Source organism: Paroedura picta, chromosome 12, assembly GCF_049243985.1.
Source record: "Paroedura picta isolate Pp20150507F chromosome 12, Ppicta_v3.0, whole genome shotgun sequence".
NCBI classification, from domain to species: domain Eukaryota; kingdom Metazoa; phylum Chordata; class Lepidosauria; order Squamata; family Gekkonidae; genus Paroedura; species Paroedura picta.
This window is the reverse complement of record NC_135380.1, coordinates 9,503,832-9,527,925: the sequence shown is the minus strand read 5'-3', so window position 1 is coordinate 9,527,925 and position 24,094 is coordinate 9,503,832. Positions and strand designations below refer to the sequence as shown.

Here is a 24,094-nt window from a genome sequence, read left to right as displayed (position 1 = left end):
CACGCTTCCACGGCAGTCTTTAAGCTTTATTTGATGTTAAGTTTAAAAACGCATTTGTTAAAATCTGATGTTATGTCCAGTTGTGGTGTCGGAACTATATACCCTTGCAACAACAGGGGTAGTCAAACTGCGGCCCTCCAGATGTCCATGGACCACAATTCCCAGAAGCCCCTGCCAGCGAATGCTGGCAGGGGCTTCTGGGAATTGTAGTCCATGGACATCTGGAGGGCCGCAGTTTGACTACCCCTGAATTAGACAAACAACATCTAGTTGTAGATCCAGCACAGCATAACGATCATGCTATCCTTTATGCGAGCTGAACGTAGATAAGCTGTTATTTCACAGAAGAGAACTATTAAATTAAAGGAACTAACGCCCTTCTAGGTTTCCTATGTACAGGACATCATTTGGAGCAGAAAATTGTTGTACTGTTAGTGCGCTGCTGGCTAGATTAATTTCAGTTGGACAGTAAAGGCAACAGGGCAATGGGGAGAAGGTGTCCAATACCAAGTGCTAAGACAATAGCATGGAACAATAGACTGAAACTACTATCCCATGAGCAATTTTGACTCCAGATTACTAACTGTAGAACTATGAACAGTTCCTCCAGGGTTCACACACCAACTAAGTCGGAATAGGCAGCTCCTGGCATGTGTGTTGAACGATGTCATCAACAGCAGGGGTGCAGTCAAGGCTAGAGTAGGGTGGAGCACAGATCTAGGATTTTTTTTTTTTTTTTACCCGGAGCAGTGATGCCATCAACTGGCCCTCCTTTTTCTGGCCCTGCCTCCAGTCAATGCAAGCAGCCACATGCTCAAAGCATGATATGCTGCTGCTCAGGACATTTATAGGGTAGAGAAGGTGTGGGAGACTGTCAGTTCCTCTTGCAATGCAGCCTCCTCTTGGGAACAGCAGCCATCGCTTGACCGTCTAATGTGGAAGGATTTCTGCAGTCAGCAGTAAATTGGGCTGCCTCGAGACCTAGTGGAGCTCTGGCTGGACGCAATCTTAGATCAGAAGGCCACCTGCCACCTCACGTTACTCTCAAAGCCTTTTGGTCCTCTGGGAGGAGAGGACTCTGGGAGGAAAGGTTGTCTCACTGCTTACCGGAAGGGACTATGTGGCATGGTACAGGTTTCCCACCCTCTTCCCCAGAAAGGGAGGCTAGTGACAAAGACTCGGGGGGGGGGGCAGGGGTTGGCAGTGCTGGGGTGAAGGGTCTCCCTTCCTATAGGCAGCAATGGTTTAAAATTAGAATTTGGAGTGTGCTGATTCTATGACTGAAAGTATGAGTGTCAACACTCCCTCTGCTGTCCTCGAAACCCACTAGGACCCTGCTCTGGAAAGCATAATTTTAAGGACCAGACACTGAACTGACCTTGCTTTCACCCACTATAAACACCTATCTAAGTAACAACCACCTTTGTTTTAGTTCCTCACCCATATGCAAAAAAACCCCACCAATAATCAATAAATAAAATATGAATTATATGCAACTCTGTTCTTGATCAGCATTTTCACAGGTAGACAATGCAAGATTTTTTTAAAGTGCTTTGGCAAACCTAGACTAAACCATGATCACAATATAGTTATTTGGCTAGAAAGTGAGTAAACAGAAAAACTGGAAACGAATAGTATCATTTTTTATTTCTATAATTATTTTCCCCCATAACAAAAAAATGCTGCTTTCTTGACCTCTAATTTGCACTAGACCATAAATTCTGGTTCTATTAATATCTTGTAAGCTCCACTGAACTAGAAATAATGCAACAGAGATTTCTCCAAGCAGCAATCACATATGGGAGGGAAATGACCCTACATTAAGAAAAGAGAATATACATAGATGTAGCAGCACGAAGGAGTTTCCTTACATTGTTTCCCTTTTTTAAAAAATGTGAAAAAGAAAAATCACAAAGAGATTTACACAAGAGACCTGATTATTTAATTGAAATCCTTTTGTTTGCCTAGTTTACAATCAATTCTGTAGAAACATCCCACGCTAATAAAAACCAGTAGAACATGAAAGTCAGGAAAGGATTTCCTTTGTATCCAAGTCCTTTCAGTACCAGGAAGTTATAAAGGCTCACAAAACAGCAGTATTAGCCAATTGACTCCCTGAGCTTTTTGATGTAGAGGCCAGACGGAAGAACAAGTCCATATATTGCTACTGCTAAATGTTTACCATCCTTGTAAAGAAACAGCCACCATTTCTTCATATTCAAAATGGCAAAAACACAGCTCTAGAAGTTCTACAACCTGCCAAAAAGGGAAAAGGAATCTGAAGATGGCCAGTTATACTGGCTCTTGGCATGCCAAACCACTGACATTTGAGACCATGAAAAAAAATTAATTTTAAGCAGTAAGAGCTCTCACTCTAAGTTCCACAAATGAATAAGTCTCCAGGTACTATTAAATACACTCAAAAAACCCACTTTGGTTTTCATGCTTTCATCAAATTGCATTAAATGCTTTAATTTCAAGTACCTCTGAGGCTGTTATTTTTCGGGCAACAGGACTACCCTTTCTCTTTAAATCTTGCCTTTTCATCTCTCCCTCCAGGAGCTCATTTGCAGCACAGCCGAGCCTGAAAGGCCACTTTAATGCTTCAAACATCCTTTATGGATCCGGCCAGTGCAAGGGCTCTACCCTTCAAATAGGTATAAAATCTCACCGGATGATTACATGGTGAAATGAAGCGTGTTGGGTTAAATATTGTTCACAACCATGGAGCTCTGCTAAACGTGGCAGAAGAGGCTGCTACGGGACAAGAAAATTAAAATGCGCGAGGAGGTCAACGCTAAACATGCCACAGTCAATGTAATGTTCACCAGGGTTTGTGCAAAGTTCAAAGCAAACTCTGCAGGGTTTTTTTTTGGCCTTGTGCTGTTAAGGTTTTACAGCTGGAATTTACAGCATCTGGGTCCCAAGTACATCAGACTTGGACTGCAATCGAGGTGTTCTTTGCTGGCTGGCTAGTGGCAAACATTACCTTTAGCCTAGAAGTTTTATGACCCTGACAACATTAAGAACAAAGGAAAAGAAGGGTGGGGATGATTCACTCGCCTTTTCAGAAGAACTTCAAAGCTAGCTAGCTAGATAGATAGCTGGGGGGGGGGGAGAGAGAGGGAGAGAGAGAGAGAGAGAGAGAGAGAGAGAGAGATCACACATCCAAGGTCTTGTTACTTATCTTGGGACCTGTTTTCTAGAATGGGCCACTGCATTTCCTGTTCTCAAATTGAGGGCAGGGGAATGCCAGTACACGGGACTCCTGACCAGCTGTAAAAAATGTGCAGGCAGAGCCACCAGATCCTAAATTAGAGCCACCCCTGCTCATAATAGAGCCTCTCTGCCTGCACCCCTCAAAGAGCCTTATACTCTGCTACTTCCAACTGCCTGGTGATTCCTGGCCTGAAGGAAGGCCACTTGACCTCAACCAGGTCCAGAGCTTTCTCCATCTTGGACCTCACCTGGTGGAATGAGCTCCCAGAGGAGATCAGAGCCCTAGCGGAGCTTAAACAGTTTTACAGGGCCTGCAAAAGGGAGCTCTTCCACCAGGAGTTTGGTTGAGGTTGACCTGAATTCAATCAACTTCCACTGGCCCCTGATCCCCCTCCCACAAAACCCACCACCGATATGCCCATCCCACGGAGCCATCAGTACATTACAGTTAAATGGGTGTCCTTACCATGTTTGTTCCGTTATTATTTTGTTCTACCTTTATGACTGTATTGTTATTGTTCATGCTATCCGTACTGTTTTTCTCCAGTTCCATGAACCTCAAAGGAGGGCGGTATATAAATATAATAATAAATAATGTCCTGAGGCTTAGGTTTTCTGCACCCTGACAAATTCAAATCTAAACCCAAGGCACCAAGAACCCTGCTAGAATTCATAGCAAACTTCATGAATACAACAATTGAACACAAAATTACTTTGTCCTAACAGTACTTTAAGTTTTAAATGTTATTTCAGTCTGCAGTTTTGTTGCAACTGATCAATGTACATACCAGTTAAGAAAACAAACACACGTCCTCTTCTTATCAAAGCAAACACTGATTATTGTTTAGAACAACATTAACGCTGCTTATGATGGCACTGTTAACCCTTAACAAGTACGCATCGTGCTTTAATAGTTTTGCTCTGTTCAGACCACAGATGTTTCAAATGTCTGCAATTCCTAGTCTTATTACATATTGATTAACATACTGTAGCCCATTTGGCATCTCGGTGAGAAAGGCAGGCTAAATAAAGGTAAAGGTAAAGATATCCCCTGTGCAAGCACTGGGTCATGTCTGACCCTTGGGGTGACGCCCTCTAGCGTTTTCATGGCAGACTCAATACGGGGTGGTTTGCCAGTGCCTTCCCCAGTCATTACCGTTTACCCCCCAACAAGCTGGGTACTCAGTTTACCGACTTCGGAAGGATGGAAGGCTGAGTCGACCTTGAGCCGGCTGCTGGGATCGAACTCTCAGCCTCATGGGCAAACCTTTCAGACTGCATGTCTGCTGCCTTACCACCCTGCGCCACAAGAGGCTAAATAGTTTGTGTGCAATACACCAACTGACAAGTAATATTTCTAGAAGCAATATGTCATGGAAGAAGGAACTCAACAGATGGGGCATACCGGATACGCAGATTTACAAATACACTAAAGGTGTTAAATGGTTGTGAAAATATCCAACATATCTTCAGGAAGGAAATATAGCAACTGAAAGCTCCTTAAAGCACATGGGTGCGAGCATGCCTTCGCAGTTCACTCAGAGCACTTTGGGACAATATACTAAACATTCACAGGCAAATTAAAACCCTTCACTTCATATGCTGACTGACCGAACCACTAACATATTTAAAATGTGTCCTTTCCAAGTTGCACTGGCAGCTGGATTGCTAATACAGGATTAGTATCCTGGAAAAGAAAATCTTTCGACATACAGAATGACCCACATTTATAGCCTATGACCAGCATATTGGCTGCCTTTCTTATTAATAACAGTGGTTTTACACTCAGCTGTCTCCTGCTGTGCAGAAAATGTTGCGCTAAGGTCAAAAACTAGAACATGTGCAATTGCATGGCTTTAAGCTGATAGCTGAAGTATGGGAACAAAATCAAAAACGAGGAAGGGAAAGCATGGCAAAACACATTATTTTGTTCCACTAGCTTCTGGTCTTCAAAATGTAGAGGCTGATTAAAGATTGCAGGGGTAAGTGGCACTCTATAAAGAACACATTTAAAACAGGAATGGTTGTATATTAAACATTCTGCCACAAAAATCACTGGGACATTTTATTTCAATTACAAGCATATTCTTTAGCAGAATTTTATGGGCTTGTTGTGGTGGGAAGCGATGCAAAATACTAATGCTTCAGCCAACTGGCCAAAGATTATTTTTATCAATCTGGTTAAAAAGGTCAATTCTAATAATTCAGCTCAAGCTCTGAAGGAGTCAACACATTAAAGGCAAGGGCTAGAGACCTGATCCTAGCAAAAATGCAGATTCTTCAGAGTCTGAAAGCTGTGTGTGCCATATTCTATGCATTTCTTGGCCTTACACCCAAAAGAGTGATGTGGTGGTTAAGAGCAATGGCTTCTAATCCTGTGAGCAGTTTGATTAGAGCTCTACTTGACAAGGTGTTTGTTTGTTGTAGGGAGAAGGGAAAGGTGCTTATAAACCGCTTTTGGACTCCTTTGTGTAGTGAAAAGAGGGGCATTAAAACCAGCTCTTCTTCTTTAGAGAGAATGTGGAATACAAACATAGTTTCAATTGTAAAGTGGAGAGTCAATGTTCTCTTTATGTTAACCAAGCAGCAGGGAACTGGCAAAGACCTGACCAGACAATTTAAGACCTGACCAGACAATTCAAGCAGGACCTGACCAGACAATTTAATAGGCCTTGAAAATAGTCAAGACAGGTTTAGGTCAGATGTGATACTCTGAACCACCCATTTCCCCATTCCCCCGTCTGCAGATCAAAAATAATCTTCCCTTCCACAAAACACATTCTAAAAAGACTTCAGAAGACCAAAAATTTCCTTTCAAGCTAGGCTTGCCCCTGGAAGCATTTCCCTGATGCACAATTTAGTACCATGAGTTCAGGTTCCTCGTGTTAACTGATATTGCAAAAGTGGATAGGGAATGCATACGGCACAGAAACTAGCTCCATGCTATCTAGCAACTGAACAAGTCTTCACGCATGAGGAGCAAGGAATTGGGTCGTTAAAACAGATGCGCATTCTAATGTACAGTGCATATTCTCTAGTGATGTGGTGGAATAGTCATGGCATTGTTATATATACATATTAATCTGCCACGTATCAGCTATGCCTCAAACTGCACAGGCATCCCAATAGGGAGTTCAGCATTTAACACAGAAACAAAATGAGACATGGAATGCAGATGGGTTTTATATCAGATGTCGTTCTGTGTGAACTCCATATGGATAAGCATGCACCTAATGAATAATGACTAGGGTGCAAGAGCTATCACATTAAAATGCTATGCTTAATTACATTTGCACTACACAGGCTATGCTGACTCTGCAGTCCAGGGTTTCTCAACCAGGGTTTCCTAAATGTGATAATCTACTCTAGACAAAATTCTGTCCATGGCATCCTGCATCAGTTGAAGCTCCCATACACGCTTCATCGGCAGCCCAATATACAGCAAACCGCAGTAGTCTAGTCTAGATGCTACCAAGGCATGTTCCTCCTTGGCACGAACTTTTTTGTCCAGGAAAGGCTGGAGGAGGTTCACTAGCTCAAGCTGGTAAAAGATGTCCTAGCCACTTCTCCTACCTGTTCTTTTCCAGCAGGATGCCCAGGTCCAGCAACATCCTCAAGCTATGAACCTGCTGTTTTAGGTGGAAAAGGAGACCTGCCAGTTCCTGGGTTAATCTTTCTTCCCACCAGTAGAACTTCTGTTTTGTCAGGATTCAGTTTCAACTAATTACCTTTCATTCATCCCCAAACTGCCTCCAGGTTCCTCATTTCCACAGCCTTCCTGAGAACTGTTGGGAACATGATATATAGCTGAGTATCATCTGCATATTGGTGAGAACCCAGCCCAAATATTCAGATGATCTCTCTTGGCAGCTTCACATAGATGTTGAAAAGCATGGGGGGGGGGGGGAGATGGAGCTATTGGGGGACCCCACAGGCCAGAGCCCAAGCAGCATTCTCCCAGCATCACCACATGAAACCTAATCATCTAGGTAGGACCAAAACCACTATAGAACTGTTCACCTCCCATTGCTAAACTCAAAGGTTATCCAGAAAAATACCATGATTGGAAAATGATAGGACACACGGAATTCAGGAGAGAAAAAACAAGCACAAAATCCTTATTAAACAACCGAAGCTGTAAACAAGGAAGACATCTTACATATTGTATATCTTAGACAGTAGCTAGATTTTAATAGGTAACAATTTTCCAGGTGTCACCAGAGTCCTCTGACTATGCCATCTGGAGGGTGGGGGAAAGGAAAGCGATCAAGCGCTAGTCTCTTGTACCGTGGGAACAGCTTTCGACTACAAGTTTTATCTTCTGCCTTGATGATCTAACTTTCCCCCTTTCAAAGTGCGTGCCAATTAGCACAACTGAGTGCATCATCCATCAATACAAATATGCTGGGATATGATCGATATTCCCTTTGGAATTATTTCACTTTCTATCGCCATGTGCCCCAGCAAGCACACCGCTCCCATCCAGTCCCCCCAGACAATGCTGGCTGGAGCTTTGCATTAGCCATAAAGTCATTGTCATTGAAACAAGCACAGAGCTACAACAGAGGGTAAATCGATACGTAGATCAGTAAAGCGTTGTAAGAGTTACAGAAAGTCATTAGCAGGCCTCCATTCTAGTATCCAGCTTATAGCCTGGCGTTAATCACTCCAAAACATACTTTCACAGACTAGCTTCCACTGAACACAGCTCTAGGAGGACAGCTGAAGGTCACCACAGAGACCCTGCTGAAGAATCCTTTCCACTGAACAGATTAATACAATTAAAACAAAAAAATTAAGGCACATTTAGCTTGCTTTTCTGAAGGTAGCTAACAATGAAAGCTAAGGATATTACCAATCACTGCCAGACTAACGCCAACACAGCTAATTCTCCTAAAATAGACCTGCCTTACTTTGCTACTAATCACAGAATCATAGAGTTGGAAGGGGCCATACAGGCCAACTAGTCCAACCCCCTGGTCAACGCAGGTTCAGCCCAAAGCAGATAAACCTTTAAAAGTGAACACCATGGGGGGGGGGGGCGCTTCACTATTTGAAAAGAAGCTTGAGGATCACAAAGCTGCAGATTTAATGAACCTGAGCAAAATTATGGCCAGAAGGCCCTGACCAGAGGATCAGAGCTGTTGCACCGATTGGCTTTGGCAGAGACAGTTGAAAAGATCAGGCCAAGGACCCACTTAGTCCTAGCTAGCTAGCTTCTTCCACATTTGGTGTTATAATTGCTGTGGCTCACTGGCATATAGTAACAGAATCTGTGCAACTGTACTTGCACCACTGAAATGGATACAACCTATTCAATGTGCAACTTGAATTACGTTTTCATATACGTTTTCTTGGCATGACTGAGTCCGCTGTTAAATGAGTAATGGAAGAACATAGAGATAAGGAAAACGAACAAAGGAAAGACTGATAGTTCAGCACCCACCATTAGGGCTTCTGAACCTATGCTAGATATTGTCTGCAGGGGTGTAATCCCCAAGACAGGACACATCTAGACATCTGGATATTCAGGGTGCCAAGCAACACAAAATCCAGGGGCCACCACTACTGATGGCATTTACCACTTCAATCTTCAAAATGGTCCACATCTATTATTTTCACCTCTCAAAATCATGGAGAAGGTCTGGTGAGTTTGTTGTGCCCGCCTACAGGTGGCCTGCCTAGGCTTTACTTGATTTCTGAGAAAACCCACATAAAAACACTGGCTAAGAAACAGACTAATCCAGAGTTCCCCTGCCAACATTGAGGGCAGCTCACAGTCTTATGGGTGGGTCACCAGGTGGCTAAGCCTGTAGGAGACATAGCATCAGGAGGCTACCTTCTAAGTCCGGGGCAGGATCAAAAGGTAGGTAACAAAAATAAATAAATAAAACAGAATCCCAGCTCCATAAAAATTTCTGCCAAGCCACTGTCATTCTTACAGAACAACACAAGCAGAAAGCAGAATTTATTAATATTACAAGAAAAAAAATTAAATTAAACAGAGATAAGCAAGTCAGTTGCACTGCTCTTCACAAAGCAGAGACTTTTAAAAAAAAGTATGTGTGGGCAAGAGACAGGGGTGTCTCAATCACCAAACAATGTGACAGAGAGAAAAACTGCCCATTAGTCATGGAGAATAAACACAGACCTCAGCCATGGGATTATCCCAAGTAAGAATTTCTCTCCCCCCCCCCCCTCCATTCACATCCTGTTTTTCTTTCCCAGCGGGGCCCAAAGCAGCTTATCACACCATTTCCCCTCCTCCTCCTCCCCTTCCAATAGCCACCACCCTGTGAGGTAGGTTAGGCAGAAAATCTGTGGTGGAACCAAAGTCCCTTGATGAGCTTCCTTAGCAGAATGGGGGATTCAGACCTGGCTGTTCCCAAACTTCAACACCTCAACCATGTGGGATCTCTGTAATCTATTACCGGTCTCCCCAGTTTTGTTTAACCCATGGTCACTTTTGGAACAGTGGGAGCGAACTATGAATAACAGAATCATAGAATCATAGAGTTGGAAGGGACCTTATGGGTCATCTAGTCCAACCCCCTGTACTATGCAGGACTATGAGTACCACAAGAAAACAAATGTGCAACAGTAGCCCCCAAATGTGGAGCCTCCAGTTGCCTTGGCACCCACCAGTGTCTTTCCTGACACTCTTGCTTCTTCCCCAGCCACAGCGAACCAACCCTAGTTTCCAAGGGATACCTTCCATTCGTATTGTTTGAAGGTCTCGGATAAAGGGAACCGTCCGTTCGTTTTTCAGTCTATAAGCATGCCCTGGACACTAGTGGACATTTCAAACATCCAGAGGTTCAGAAGAATAACCCAAGCTTTAAGGGAATAATCCCACGCAATTGAACATATCTGATTTTAAGTACACTTATATAGAACCTGCAGTAGGTGTTTTTATCACGAGGAGCATCTGGTCACGATGATTATTTAAATAGAATGCTCTTTAAGCTCTTAATTCTACGGATGGCTTTAATTGCTGCTGTCTTCCAACACGTTATCACTCTGTGCATGCCGTCTACAAATTGCTACTTGCAGTCTAGCTACCTGCAGTGGAGATGAGATATACGGAGTGGCTCACTGCAAGAGCGGTAACAGGAAGAGCTCCATTCTATTAGAATCATAGGCTCAGAAGGGATCTCCAGGGTTATCTAGTCCAACCCCCTGCAGAATGCAGGAAACTCACAGCTACCTGCCCACCACAGTGGCCCCAATTCCATGCCCAGATGACTCCGCACCACCCCACCAAAAAAAAGACCTCCAGAATCCTTGGCCAGTCTGGACTGGAAGAAATTTGCCTCCTGACCCCATAAGACTCCTTAGGCAAAAGTGATCTGAAGGTGCCACAGGAACCCTTCACGCTAAGATTTCTATATCTCTTTCGAAAGTGCTGCCCCTCTGAAATACAGAAATTTACTATTTAATTGCTGGTGGGTACAAAAAGTACTGTGGTGAGGAGGAAGCACACTGGCTTCTATATCTCCTTGTACACTGGCTTCTATATCTCCCCCAGCCTTCCATGATAGGCACAGTGAAGAACTGTGAGGTGTGGGGAAAGAAAAGCAGGAAGGTGTTTTTGAGTGGGTTTCTTTTTGTCTGTAGTCTGTCCCTTTAAGCACACTTCACAGGCCTATGTTAAAAGCGGTTTCCAGAAACCCATCCCCTCTCTAGTGGCTTGCTCTCAGCATCCATGAGCTCATGTCTACTTTAAGGAAACTTTGGTTGACCACGAGGGAGTTAACAAGCACTGCAGACCCAGGGCCAAAGATTTAAGGAAAGGCAAAGGATTGCAACAAGCTCCGTAAAGAACGCAGGGTCACGGGAAATGCTCTTCTTTTTAAAATAAATATATTATTGGCTTAACAGGAGAAGCCCGGAGCTGGGCAAATGGCCCCAGGGCACACATCCAACAAGCTTTACGGCTTTTAAAAACAAAACAAAACTAGTTTGTCCAGATGCAACAGTTATGGCCTCACACAAAGCTTCATTCAACATTCTTGAGTAACAGGCTTCCCCCCCCCCCCTTTATGTAGCAACAAGGGCACCATCATCAGATCAGAATGAGGGAAAGGTTGCTGCTACTGCCCATAAAACAAACCCCTCCACGCCACCTTCACGCCCAAGTTCTGGCTGAGCAGACTGGGCTGACCAGGTAGGCTTCTCTGGAAGGTGTCTCTGCCTGCGTATCTAAAAAAAAAAAAAAAACAGTATTTTCAGAAACACCCTCTAATCCTCTTCCTGGTAGGGACGTCATCCTCCCGGCGGGGCCTGGGTCTCTCCCGGAATCGCGCCTCCCAGACTAAAGAGATCAGCCCCCCTGGAGGAACTGGATTATGCCACTACACCTCGCTGAGGTCTCTGTCCTCCCTGGGCTCCATCCACAAATCTCCAGGAATTGCCCAAGCTGGAGTTGGCAACCCTGCTCTCCAGAGGGAGGTGGGTGCTGGCAATCCTGGCAAGGGTAGTCAACCTGTGGTCCTCCAGATGTCCATGGACTACAATTCCCATGAGCCCCTACCAGCAAACGCTGGCAGGGGCTCATGGGAATTGTAGTCCATGGACATCTGGAGGACCACAGGTTGACTACCTCTGACGGTCCGCGGTAAGCAGACTCCAGGAGCAGAGGCGGCGAACAAGCCCGTGCTTACCTGCGCCCTCCTGCGCCGCCGGCCAGAAACCGCGTCGAGGATCCCGCGCTACCTGGCGCGGCTGCAACTCGGCCACGCCAGGGAGGCAACCGCGGCGCTCCTGGAACCGGCTCAGCTCTACGGCCGCAGCCGATCGCGCCAGGCCCCACCGCTCCCTGCGCCCGGCCAACGTCCCCCCGGAGCCAGCCTTGCCCTCCGGCCGAGCGCTCCGCCGTCTTCCGCGCTCCTGGTCAGCAGCGGCGGCGCCTCCTCCGGCAGGTCGCGCCCGGCTCCTCCGCGTGACTCTCGCCCGCCGTTTGGCCTGCCTGCCTGCCTCGCTCCCTCCCAGGTCCCTCCCAGGTCCCTCCCTCCGTCCGCCCGTCCGTCCTCCCGCCTCCTGCCCACCCCCGGTCTCGCCCGCGCGCATAGCGCTCCTCCCTCCGCTCAGGTGAGCCCGCGGCGCCAGCGCTGGCCACGGTTGCGCGCCGCGCGGAGGACCAAGTTTGGAGTCCGGCCAAACAGGGCTCGCCTGGGATCCAAACCGACTTGAATCCGCAGGAAGGGGTGGGGGGGGGGGAGCGAGAGAAAGAGATGATTTTGAAAGGCAAAAGACGGCGCGCGGCATCCTGAGGTTCAAATGCAACGCAGGGCTTAAGAACATATTTATCTATTGGGGGGGGGGGGGGATGGAGCAAGCGGAAGCGAACTGTTGTTGCCTGCCTAAGTGCGAGTTCCCCAGGAATTCCGAGATGCCCGTTTTCAACAGCTACCTGCGAGCTCAAGTTACACATCTAATGGAGAGACCTGAAAAATGAAACTAACTGGATATCAGGTTAACTAAATTCCCTGTGCCCACTGAATAGGCTTGATGCAGATTTCAATCTGATTTAAAGTGCCCGGCGGGAGCTCCCTGAAACCATGGTAGTCAAACTGCAGCCCTGTGAATGTTGACAGGGGTTCATGGGAATTGTAGTCCATGGACATCTAGCAGGGGCTCATGGGAACTGTAGTCCATGGACATCTGGCAGGGACTCATGGGAACTGTAATCCATGGACATCTGGCAGGGACCCATGGGAATTGTAATCCATGGACATTGACTACCCCTGGGTTAGGTCTGCTCATTGTAAACATTGCTGATCCCACACACACACACACACACATTCCTGCAGCATTGGCTGAATTTAGCAGACAACTGCAGTTGCTGAGGTTTGCCAAAATTTCCAGGTGGCCAATGGAAGGGATCGGACTCCAGAAAAGTTACTGCACCACAGCTGTATATCCTTTAATATTTAGACTAAGCATTTGAATTCACAGAACAATAATGACCTAATTTCTCCTGGCTATACAACTGTCATTTTGCAAGAGCACAACTGTGTACCCTGCTAAAGAGAGGCATCAAGAAGACCTGTTCAGAACCTGCTGGGCTTGGGGGCCTTTTAATACGGGCATAAGGTTGGCTGAGAAACCACTGCACATCCCCTGCTCAGGAATTTTTTACGAAGGTATCAAGTCACACAAGGATATAACTGAGGAAGGTTAAAAATAGGAAAACATTTAATTGTAAGGAGTTTGACGGCTTGCAAAGGTTGTCGACACTCCAGGCTAAAATGTACAGGTCCTTCTTTTATATTGTGACACATCCTTGTTCTGAACACCAGTCTCTCAGGAATAATAGGAGTAAACTTTGGCACATCTTTTAGAACTTCTGGGGCACCTGGATGAACACTGTGTACTTTATTACTTACGAAGAGGAGCCCTGCTGACTCAGGCTAGTGGTCCATCCAGCCCAGCATCCTCTTCCACGCAGCAACCAACCACTTGCCCTGGAGCAGAAGTGAACTGCTTTGCACTGGGTTTCAGAGGTTTTGTGCTTTTAAATACCGAGGTTCTCTTTACTCACCCTGGCCACTGGCCATTGATAGAATAACCTTCCCCTTAAAGCCCTCTATGATCCTGGCCATCGCTATCAACAGTGGCAGCGGAGTTCATGATTTAATTAAAGGTGCTTGTTGTTACGTTATAATTTAATTTAATTACTCATCTGTCCTGTACCTGATTGCCCATCAACTTCATTGGGTGTCCCAGAGTTCTAGTACCTATATCCGCTTTCTATAACCCATGCAGGAAAAGCTACCTACACCTACTTTCTATACCCCGTACATTATTTGTTTGTTTGTTTATTTATATTTTGACTTTTATACCACTGCTCTCAAAGACTTGTGGTGGTTTACAATCAAAGAATAGGACAACTCAACCTGTAAACGCCCCAACACATTAAAACAGTGGTCCCCAACCTCCGGTCCGGGGACTGGTACCGGTCTGTGGATCAGTCGGTACCGGGCCGTGGCTCCTCCTCGTCCTCCTCCCTGGCTGCTGCCTCGCGGGCTGCCCTGCCACTCTGCCACTGGCTCAACTTTGGTGCTCTCCAGTGACCGCCGTGGCTGGGGCTCCCCCTCGGCATGGCACTGCACAGCTGCTGCTGGCAGCGCCCCCCAGCGGGCGGCAGGAAGTCAAGGGTGCCAACAGGAATGCAAGTGGAACAGAGGCTCAGGTGGCGGCAACATCCCTTGGCAAAAGACTACCCCCCCCGGGCCTCAGTAAAATTGTCAAGCATTGACCAGTCCCCGGTGATAAAAAGGTTGGGGACCACTGCATTAAAAGATTCATTGGAGTTAACTCCCCATCTTCTCTCCCCTGTCCAGCTGAGATATTATAAACTCTGCTTCTGCAGGTGGCATTTCCAGCTGGCCTCCAGCCCTCTTCCCTCTCCAGGGAACATCCTGGAATCTGGACTATGTCAACTGCTACAGAATTAAGGAGAACACCACGCCCACCCAGTCCTATCCCCTCTTTTGGCATCTGCGTGTTGAATTTTACATTTTGGAAGCTGATTTGAGAATTTGTTCTGGATAAAAGTCTGTTTTAGCTAAAAAAAAAAAAAAGGGTGGGTACAAGGCTAATGGCGATTGGGGGAAAGGGGGGGCTTGTGCAGTGCGCGCGGAGTGATGCCAGCGAACCTCAAGTCACATGCAGAGAATGAGCGAGCAATGGCTCCCCGCCAAGCCCTTCTAGTTAGCCATAAAGATATTTGTGCGTCAAAGAATACTGTAAGAGTGATAGGAGGTGCTTCATATTTAGTTTCACCCTCTGTAACTGAAGCCATAATGTGAAACAATCTGCAGTGGTTGTAGGCTTTTATACACAATTGATAAACCTTTTCTGCTGACCAAGGAATGCCAAAGCTGTTTGTAAGATCTATGGCCACTGGCAAATTAGGATGATTTATTCTCTTTGTTCTGAACTGAGAAAGTATGTGCCAAACACTGAGATTCAAAACTGTAATGCCTAGCACTGTTATAGGCAAAGGGCACAGGAAATTAAAAGGGAGAACTGAAGATGAACTTGGGGGCAACTATCAATCGACTAATTAAGGTGAACCCACTTTTAATATTATTATTACTCAACTTTGACCAATTTTACAGGGTGGTAGGCTTTTGAATAGTATTTCAGAGTGTGGATTCCATATTAGATACCACACATATTAGCGGAAGCATAACTTTATAGTAAGTAAGCACGGTTTTTACTTATTTATAATAGTTGATAACAATGAATAAAATGTGTCTCATAAAATATTTTTCATGAATGCTCATTATAACATCTTTTGATATATCCAGGATTTCTTTTTATCACCCAGCAAGCCCCAATGTTATGTTATTTCTCTGTATAGGCATATTTTAAATTATTTGACCACTGAGGAAAACCCTTAGGGTCAAAACGCATCTGGTCTTAATTCCTCATATGTTCCCTGTGTTGCTGTTGATTGTAATATACAGTATATAATGTCGATTTTATCAATCTTTTAAATTTTTATTATGTGCATCCGATTATAATCAATGCTTGTATTTTAAACATAAACTTTTCCTGCAGCTCAACCTTTAGGTTCCTAACCACACAGAACACAAATAGTTAAAGCTGTGCAATTCAACACCCAGTGTCTGTGCCTTAAAGCAGGGGTAGTCAACCTGTGATCCTCCAGATGTCCATGGACTACAATTCCCATGAGCCCCTGCCAGATGGCAGGGGCTCATGGGAATTGTAGTCCATGGACAACTGGAGGATCACAGGTTGACTACCCCTGCCTTAAAGGACCTTTCTCTATGGGGTGCTTTGAAGCGGCAGCAAGAGGGAAGATAATGACATATAATGTCTACTGCTTGTTAAATATCTCATATCTTCCAAACACTGTTAAGATAATTAATTAGCAAGTGTGGGAAACGAGCCAGATGTAAGCATTGCATGCGGGGCAGAAGAGAAGGAATGTTTAAATGAATAATGCAACGGAGCTGGAGTGTGGGAACTGCTATTACATCATTCGTTATCCTCAAGCAAGAAACTGATCCCACTGGCTGAGAATCTGGGATACCAGGGTTCTAATGCGCACATGCGCACACACACAAACTCCGCCGCCATGTAGCTCACTGGGTGATCTTGGGCCTTCTCCCAACTTAAAGAAGCTTGCAGGGTTGTTGCAAAATTAAAGGGAGATTTTTTTTGAAGAGAAGGTTATAATAAACAGAACGCTCCTAAGACATTTTGTAAATCAGAAGTCATCTGGTGAAACTATAACACGGCAGAAACTACACTAGCACTTGAGGCACGTATGACTGATTCAGTTGGGCTAGAATCTGTTCTGGTAAAGAAGGATTCTACGGTGAATCTTCTGGTGAATGGTGTAGTGGTTAAGAGTAGTGGCCTCCAATCCGAAGAACCGGGTTTGATTCCCTGCTCCTCCACATGCAGCCAGTTGGTGACCTTGGGATAGTCACAGCTCTTTCTCAACTCCTCTCACCTCTCAGGGTGTTTTGTTGAGGGGGGGAAGGGAAGGTGATTATAAGTCACTTCAGGATTCCTTCAGGTAGTAAAAAGTGGGCTATCAAAACCCCCAGCTCTTTTTCATCTGCCATTTCCTTGGTCTTTTACACATGGCTACCCTTAGCCAAAGCTTCCTTCCACCCACATGGTCAGGCCTCTGAACCCACAGACCACATAATGGCTGAGGAAGGGGAGGAAACAGGAAGGCTAGTTCACCAAATGCTGTGTTGAGAAGAGCAGCACACTTTGACTTAATGTGCAGTAACCTGGCAGGCTGCTGTACTCTCAAGGATGACAGGCAAAAAGGAATGATGGGCATAACCATGGGGGTGGTGGCAAGGGGGCAGCCTCTTACATCCTGCCTTCTGCAGGGAGCAGGCTGGACTCACCGTATCCAACATTCACAACTTTTTTTTTTTATTATGCCAGAGGGTCCTATTATGTTCAAATCAACCCAAGGCTTCATCTCCTGCAATGACTCCTCTGGGTCTTCCCCTACATCATTCCCACAGATTTTATAAACAAACTCTAAGTTACACCTCCCCCGCTCCCCCCCCCACCCCAAAAAAGAGAAATGTTTCAGTGAATGGTTTTAAATAACTGTTTAGCACAGGCACATCATCCAGTGCACATGAGTCGCATGGCTGTGTTGTGGTTATTTTTATTCCAGTGAATGTTCCTCCTTGCAAACTCTTGCAATGTAGTCATGACAACTACAGCACAGCAGTTTCCAGTTATAGCCTTGCAGCTGTGTACATAATATGGTCATTTGAGCTGCTGTTAAACTACAGGGTTCCAACAATATTTCTTCTCTTGTCTCCCCCCCCCTCCACACCCCAAAAGCCCCATCTAAGCCAGAGTTCCCTGTGGTAGGCAGCATGTATGCTTTGGTACAAAAACATATTTTTATAACCACAGTCAAAGCCCTGGAAAACAGCAGTTCATATATATATATTTTTTTCAAGGTTCGTACACAAATGGAAACATCCACATTTTCGAGACATATATGGTCTATGAACCGGCTCCAGAAAACATCTTGCACGTTAAGGTACACTAATAGTTCTATGTGATTAGTAGGTATTAATGCTAGAACACAAGGTTAGCACGTGTACATTTGGTTAGCACGTGTACATTTAGAGACAAGCTGACTAGAACAAGTTCTACCTGAACTCAGCTGGGATTGGTTCAGAGTCTCTGAAACACATGCTGACCCTGGATTTATACTATCCATCTCCAAATCTGCATGCAATGGTGGGAGGGAGGGGGAAATGAGGCAAGAAAAGGACAAGGTTTAATGAAAAACGAAAAAAGTAACTTGATTTGCTAATCACAGTATTGGCAGAGCAGCATTTCAAACCACCGTTTAGCATAGTTTCTACACAATTCCAGGATAGGCCTGAGGGGGACAATATAATTGTGCCAAATAACTTTCCTACCCCTGGGTTGCTATCTACAGCCAGCATGGTATACTGGTGAGAGTGTCAGACCAAAGAGCCTGGAGTCTATGGTTCAAATCCTCACTCAACTATGAAGTTCACTGTATCCATCTAACTCAGGCTTTCTCTACCAGGATTTCGTGAAACCCTGGGGTGTCTTGACAGCTCTGGAAGGATTTCCTGAATGTGTGGCCTGGAGGGGGTGGGAAGGGGAGGGGCCCCAGGTGGGCATGTACACAGCTATGCTTCCCAACCGTATTCTGTACGATTGTGCTACATCTTGAAGCCTGAAAAATATTTTGGGGTTTTCTCAATGCTAAAAAAGTTGAGAAAGGCTGATTTAACTCATTGGCTTATGGTGGGGATAAATCGAGAGAGGTGAGAGACCAATGTAGGCCACCCTGAGCTTTTGGGAGAAAGAGTGGGCTAAAACCGATCATTTATTTCATTCATCATTTATTTAGGATATTTCTATGCTGTTTTTTTTTTAATTCTGCTCAAAGTGGCTTAAACCAAAACAGAATTTTTAAAAAAGGGATCCATTATAAGCAAGGCACTGGACACAGACAGCGTAAAAAAATGCTGAGATCAGAAACAGGTCCTTTTTAAAAATCTGGTAAGATCTTAATATTTCATTAATAATGATGCGCTGTCAAGTCACCGCTGACTCACGTGGACCCCCTCGTAGGGCTTCCAAGGCAAGAGATGAGCAGAAGTGGTTTGCCATTGCCTTCATGCCTTCCTTGGTGGTCCCCTGTCCAAGTCCTAGCCAGGAATGGCTCTACTTAGCTTCCAAGCTATGATGATGATGAGATTATGCTAGTCTGGGCTACACACAATTCTAAAATATGGAAAATTTTACTAGATCATTTGAAGCTGACATTCTCACCAACATATGCTAACATTTTCCTTCGGGGGGGGGGGGGAATGTTTATAGCCTTTCCTTAAAAAGTAGATAAAAGAGAAGCACACCATGTAGGTTGCTGTGGTTTCCCTTCTCTGTATATATGAATACAGGGTGACATGTTTGGCTTTCATATAGGTCAGACTTTTTAAACACATCTGCTGTGCCAATACGTCCCAAAGAACATCTGAAAAACCGGATAACGGCAATGCACAAATCTCGGCAAATGGTTAGATGCTTACAATATAGAATTATGAATCCAGATAAATATACTTTTAACAGATGTTGCAGAGCGATCCTGTTTTGGCATGCAAATAGATTTGTGTATGCCAGATGTATAGTCAGAGGCTATGGCAGACATATGTGCGGAGATCGTATCTGCAGATCAGAGGCATTTTTTTGTCACCAAAATAAGCTTACTTCAAAAACGAAAGCATTAAAGCTCACACTTTTAAAGCCCTGAACATATCTATCATATTTAAATTAGCATCCGAACACTTCCTTCTTAAAACGGTGAATGCTGACTTTGCAGATTTGACCCAATCGCTACAGATGCAACAACACTGTCAACCAAACTGCTGAACCAAAGCAGTTGTAAAAGGAGAAGGTGTTCTCTTTGCTTTGCTTTTGCATATAACTAACTATAAAGCCCAGGAAAGCCCATGTATCGTTGGTCTAAAATAATCACTTCATGCATGTGTCAGGACCAGCCAGTATGAGGCCAATCAATGATAGAAGAGGGTGAGAGAACAGGTCAGCTTTAAGCAAAATTCCGTAAGATTTTATGGAAATAAATACAGGTACTCTGTGTTCCTCTGGTCACCCTGCTCAAAATGCATAGAGCCATATTTTAATTACAAATAATGCCAAACGGAAAGCTCTCTTCTCTTTCATAGTTCTGCAGAAAACATGGATTGGGCAGTACAGATTTGTATGATGCCTTTTCCTTGTGACTGTTACTGTTATGTGACACAGACTATTGTTTTCTGCTACTATTACAGCCTCTCACCCTACAAAAATGTAATTTATAGCAGGGGTAGTCAACCTGTGGTCCTCCAGATGTCCATGGACTACAAATCCCATGAGCCCCTGCCAGCATTTGCTGGCAGGGGCTCATGGGAATTGTGGTCTATGAACATTGGGAGGACCACAGGTTGATTACCCCTGATTTATAGTATTAGGGCATGGTATAAAATTAACCAGCGGTATTAAAGCTGTTTTCCTGGAGAATGTTTCGATTTCTTTAAAGATAACACATTATGCGTGTGAAATATGCTCCACGTGATAATACATCCCCTCTGATTGAATTATTTTGTGAAGCAGGCACATCCTGTCTGTGATTTTACATTTTACGAGCAAGCACTGCAATGTGTGAGCCACTTGGAGCCACGAGGAAAGGTGGAATACAAATATTTTAATACATAAATAAGGTCTGTGGAAAATATTATTACTTCCCATTTTGAAGGTTAGAAAGTGTAATTCCAGTCCAGTAAAAAGCACATGGGCATACAAATATTGCTTCAGAGGTACCAGCTTTATGTACATTTTAGACTGTTGCAGCAGCTCCAAAGAGCCATGTGGAGCCTTACAGATGTATCTACTGTAGCCCTCATGAAGAGAGCTCTAGCCCCACCAAAACTAATGCCATGATAAATCTCATCTGTTCCTTTGAGCAGGGGTAGTCAACCTGTGGTCCTCCAGATGTTCATGGACTACAATTCCCATGAGCCCCTGCCAGCAAACTGGCAGGGGCTCATGGGAATTGTAGTCCATGAACATCTGGAGGACCACAGGTTGACTACCCCTGCCTTTGAGTTTATTTTAGTAGATTATGCAGGCTCCATCTGAAATTACAACCAACGGTCAATTCAAAATCCTATTTGAGAAAAAGCTTTCAGATTCACTCTGGAGTTGGAAAAAGAATAATTAAGATTATCAATCTGGACCCTCCCTTGTCTATTTTATGTTCCAAGACATAGCTGTGAAATTTTGAAAAATGCAATCAGTTCTACTTTGACTTTCAGATCATTTTCAGATACTGACTCAGCTGAATGCAAAAGATGATATAGAAAAGCAATAAATAAAAAACGTACAAGGGGGGAAGTAGCTCCAGGACGCAGGACGGGCTCCATGAGCGGGGGAGACTGAGAAAGTACAATTCAAAAGAAAAAGAATATTAAAACAAGCAGTGATTTGCAAGACATTTTCATTAAACACACAGGAAGCATTCACAAATGGACATTTCTTTGCAATCCACTCCAGTGTTAATATGGATCTTAATTCTGAATCTGTTTGACATTGCAAAAATTTTGCTCAACCATCTTCTGAAACCAATGGGATTTATTTAGCATGACTGTTAGGAGAGGAGGAGCTGTGTCAGCAAATTGCACACCCTTCCAGAGCACTGAAATAATTAAGTTACATGATGACTCAGACCTAGAAGGGGCCAATGGGTTAAGTGCAACCAAAGAGAAACAATGCAAAACATTCTAAAAGATCCCAGCATTTGTAAACAAGTTCACTGTTTTGCCCTTTTGAGTCTTCTCACTAAACTCAGTTTAACAAAACTGAAGCCAACACAGCTGCTCACATTTATTCCTGTTTATACATTTCTGCCCTGCTTGTGACAACGCACAAAAAAATAAAGTTTGCCACTTAATAATGTACCGCCACGTAGCATGAGAGCGCGTGAGTTAGTTATTCACAATGTGATCTCAGGAAAGGTTCCCAGGGAAAGTGGTCAGAGGAGGAAGTGGCTGGACAGCATTGTGAACACTCAGATTAAACAAATTATCTAGACCCATTTAATTCTGATGTCTGGATGAAGTACAGGATTGTGTCTGCCTTGATTTCCCCCCTGACAAATGTTTTTTCCCCAGATTCAGGGGGAATCTATAGATTTTCTATGCCATCTGCTATTATATCCTTTTAATTTGGAAATTTTCCTGGTCCCTTTGCCATCTTACTGGGAGGTTCCAAAAGGTGGTGCTTATTACCCCCCCCCCATGCTTTTAAACATTTAGACAAGAATGCTGGGAAGATCCGCTTGAGGTTTAGAAGTAAACAGGTATTCAGGTAACAACCATCTCTAAGTCTCCATTTCATCTGAGCCAGTTAAAGATGCATTGTCTCTGAATGACTGCTGAAAGGCTGAAAGAGGACCTCTGGGTAACAGGCATTGACTTGTTCCTCCTAATCACCCTACAAGGTAGAAGAGGCTGAGAGAGGAGCTACTCAATGAGGTTCATGGCAGAGCGGCCATTTGAACCTGGTTGCCCTGGTCCTATTCCAACACACCTCACTACCTTGTTCACCCAACTAGTGCCTATATTGGGGGGGGGGGTCTGTTAACTGGGAAGGTATATTCAGCAGTCCTGGATGGGGACTATATTACCCAGTGGAACAGATTTCTGGTATATGGACATTCCCACTTCACCCAAGTCCCTATCTGTAAAACAGCAAGCTTGCTATCATTATGCATGCATTGGAAAATCCCTCCGTTAACCTAGTGGAACACATTTGTGGCTGCCCTTGAAGACAGTACCAATAGATCAGAATACGGCAGTATGGATTTTCTCTAGGCATACACCAAAGGTACCCCCCATTAGAAAGAGAACCTGAGTTTTTCTCCTTCCTCCTCCTAAACCACATAACAAAAATAAGCTGTATGAAAATATTCGCTTATTGGCCAAATTGACCATCTGGCTCAGTGGCTGCTGGAAACTGCTCCATGTGTCAGCTCCCTGCCTATGGCCAGTCTGTTATGGGCAGCTGCTTCCATACACAGAATTAAATACTTTGCACCCTTCTGCAAGCCCACACTTTGGGTCATTTTCTGTAGTGTGTGCCCTATACACAGCTGTAGTCGGTCACAGACAGTGAGCTAATACGTGCAAGTGGCTGAAAAGCTCCATTGCCTTGGAATCTTATTCTGATACAAGCTTGGGTAAAGCAATTTCCAATTTATGCCCATTTAGTAGGAAATGACCAAAAAGATATTAAAAATAACAAGCATCTTCTGTGGCAGCAATGGAAGACTTCTGAAGACAAAAATTAATTTTCTTCAAATGCAGCATTTTATTAGATATTATTATATATAAATTAAATTTTAAAGTGGATTCATATTTTCACTATATACGGAAATAATTGTTTAGGGACAATGGTAGCAACTATTTTACAAAATACAAGGGCATATAACTGAGGGAGGGATTCTCTTTTTCTAGACTAGTATCGCCAAAGTATACCTTGTACTTTGTTAATACACGGCTTCTGGAATCTCCTGACAACACACACACACAAAGCGTCAGGCAACATTTTACTATCCATAGGGCAGGGATTCCCAGCCAGGGGTCTGCAGACCTCCAAGGGTCCGCAGGAGCTCCAGAGGGGATCTGTGGCATTTCCCAATCTGCTTTGATGGACTCAGCCACGAGCTAGGGAACCGGTCACATCCGCTGCCCCCCCCCCAAAAGTGACATCTCTCATGGTTTCTGCACCTAAGAGGGGGTGGAGCCTGCATGCCTACTTCCACCTTAAACCATGTCCTGTCTTCCCCGTGTCCTGACTAAAAACTCCTGTTGGGAAAAATGTAGGAGGTAGAATTTCAAAATTTTTCCCCACCTCCTTAATCTTCTCCTCTTTGCTCTCAGAGTCTTCAGCAGGTCAGTCATGTCTTCCCTTAAACCTTCTTTCCTCTTTAACTGGGATTCAGAAGAAGAGTGGGTCTCATAGCAGCTTACAATCGCCTTCCCTTCCTCTCCCCACAACAGACACCCTGTGAGGTAAGGGAGGCTGGGAGAGCTCTGACAGGACTGCTCTGTGAGTACAGCACTACCAGGGCTTTGATGAGCCCAGGATCACCTAGCTGGTTGCATGTGGGGGAGCGGGGAATCAAACCCGGCTTGCCAGATTAGAAGGCACAGCTCTTAATCATGCTGCTCTGAAAACCCGTTTTGTCAAGGCTCTACCTCTGTTTTTCAGTTATTTTGCAAAAAATTTTTCTTCTACATTTCAGCGGTGT

General features: G+C 44.5%; 1 protein-coding gene across 9 annotated transcripts in view; it reads right to left on the bottom strand.

Moving 5' to 3' along the window:
• The window catches only part of ARHGAP32 (Rho GTPase activating protein 32), a 196,859-nt gene that overhangs the window by 28,527 nt on the left and 144,238 nt on the right, over positions 1-24,094 (bottom strand). For 6 of the 9 annotated variants that reach the window (XM_077306405.1, XM_077306406.1, XM_077306404.1 and 3 more), the window contains exons 11-12: positions 21,168-21,218; positions 17,899-17,973 (exon numbers count right to left, since the gene is read on the bottom strand). The exons of 1 other annotated variant lie outside the window; for it this stretch is intronic. In XM_077306405.1, the coding sequence (XP_077162520.1) occupies positions 17,899-17,973; positions 21,168-21,218 (126 nt within the window). Of the gene's footprint in view, positions 1-11,882; positions 12,181-17,898; positions 17,974-21,167; positions 21,219-24,094 lie in introns of those variants that run through there. 2 more of the 9 variants (XM_077306410.1, XM_077306412.1) reach the window with 2 other exon arrangements.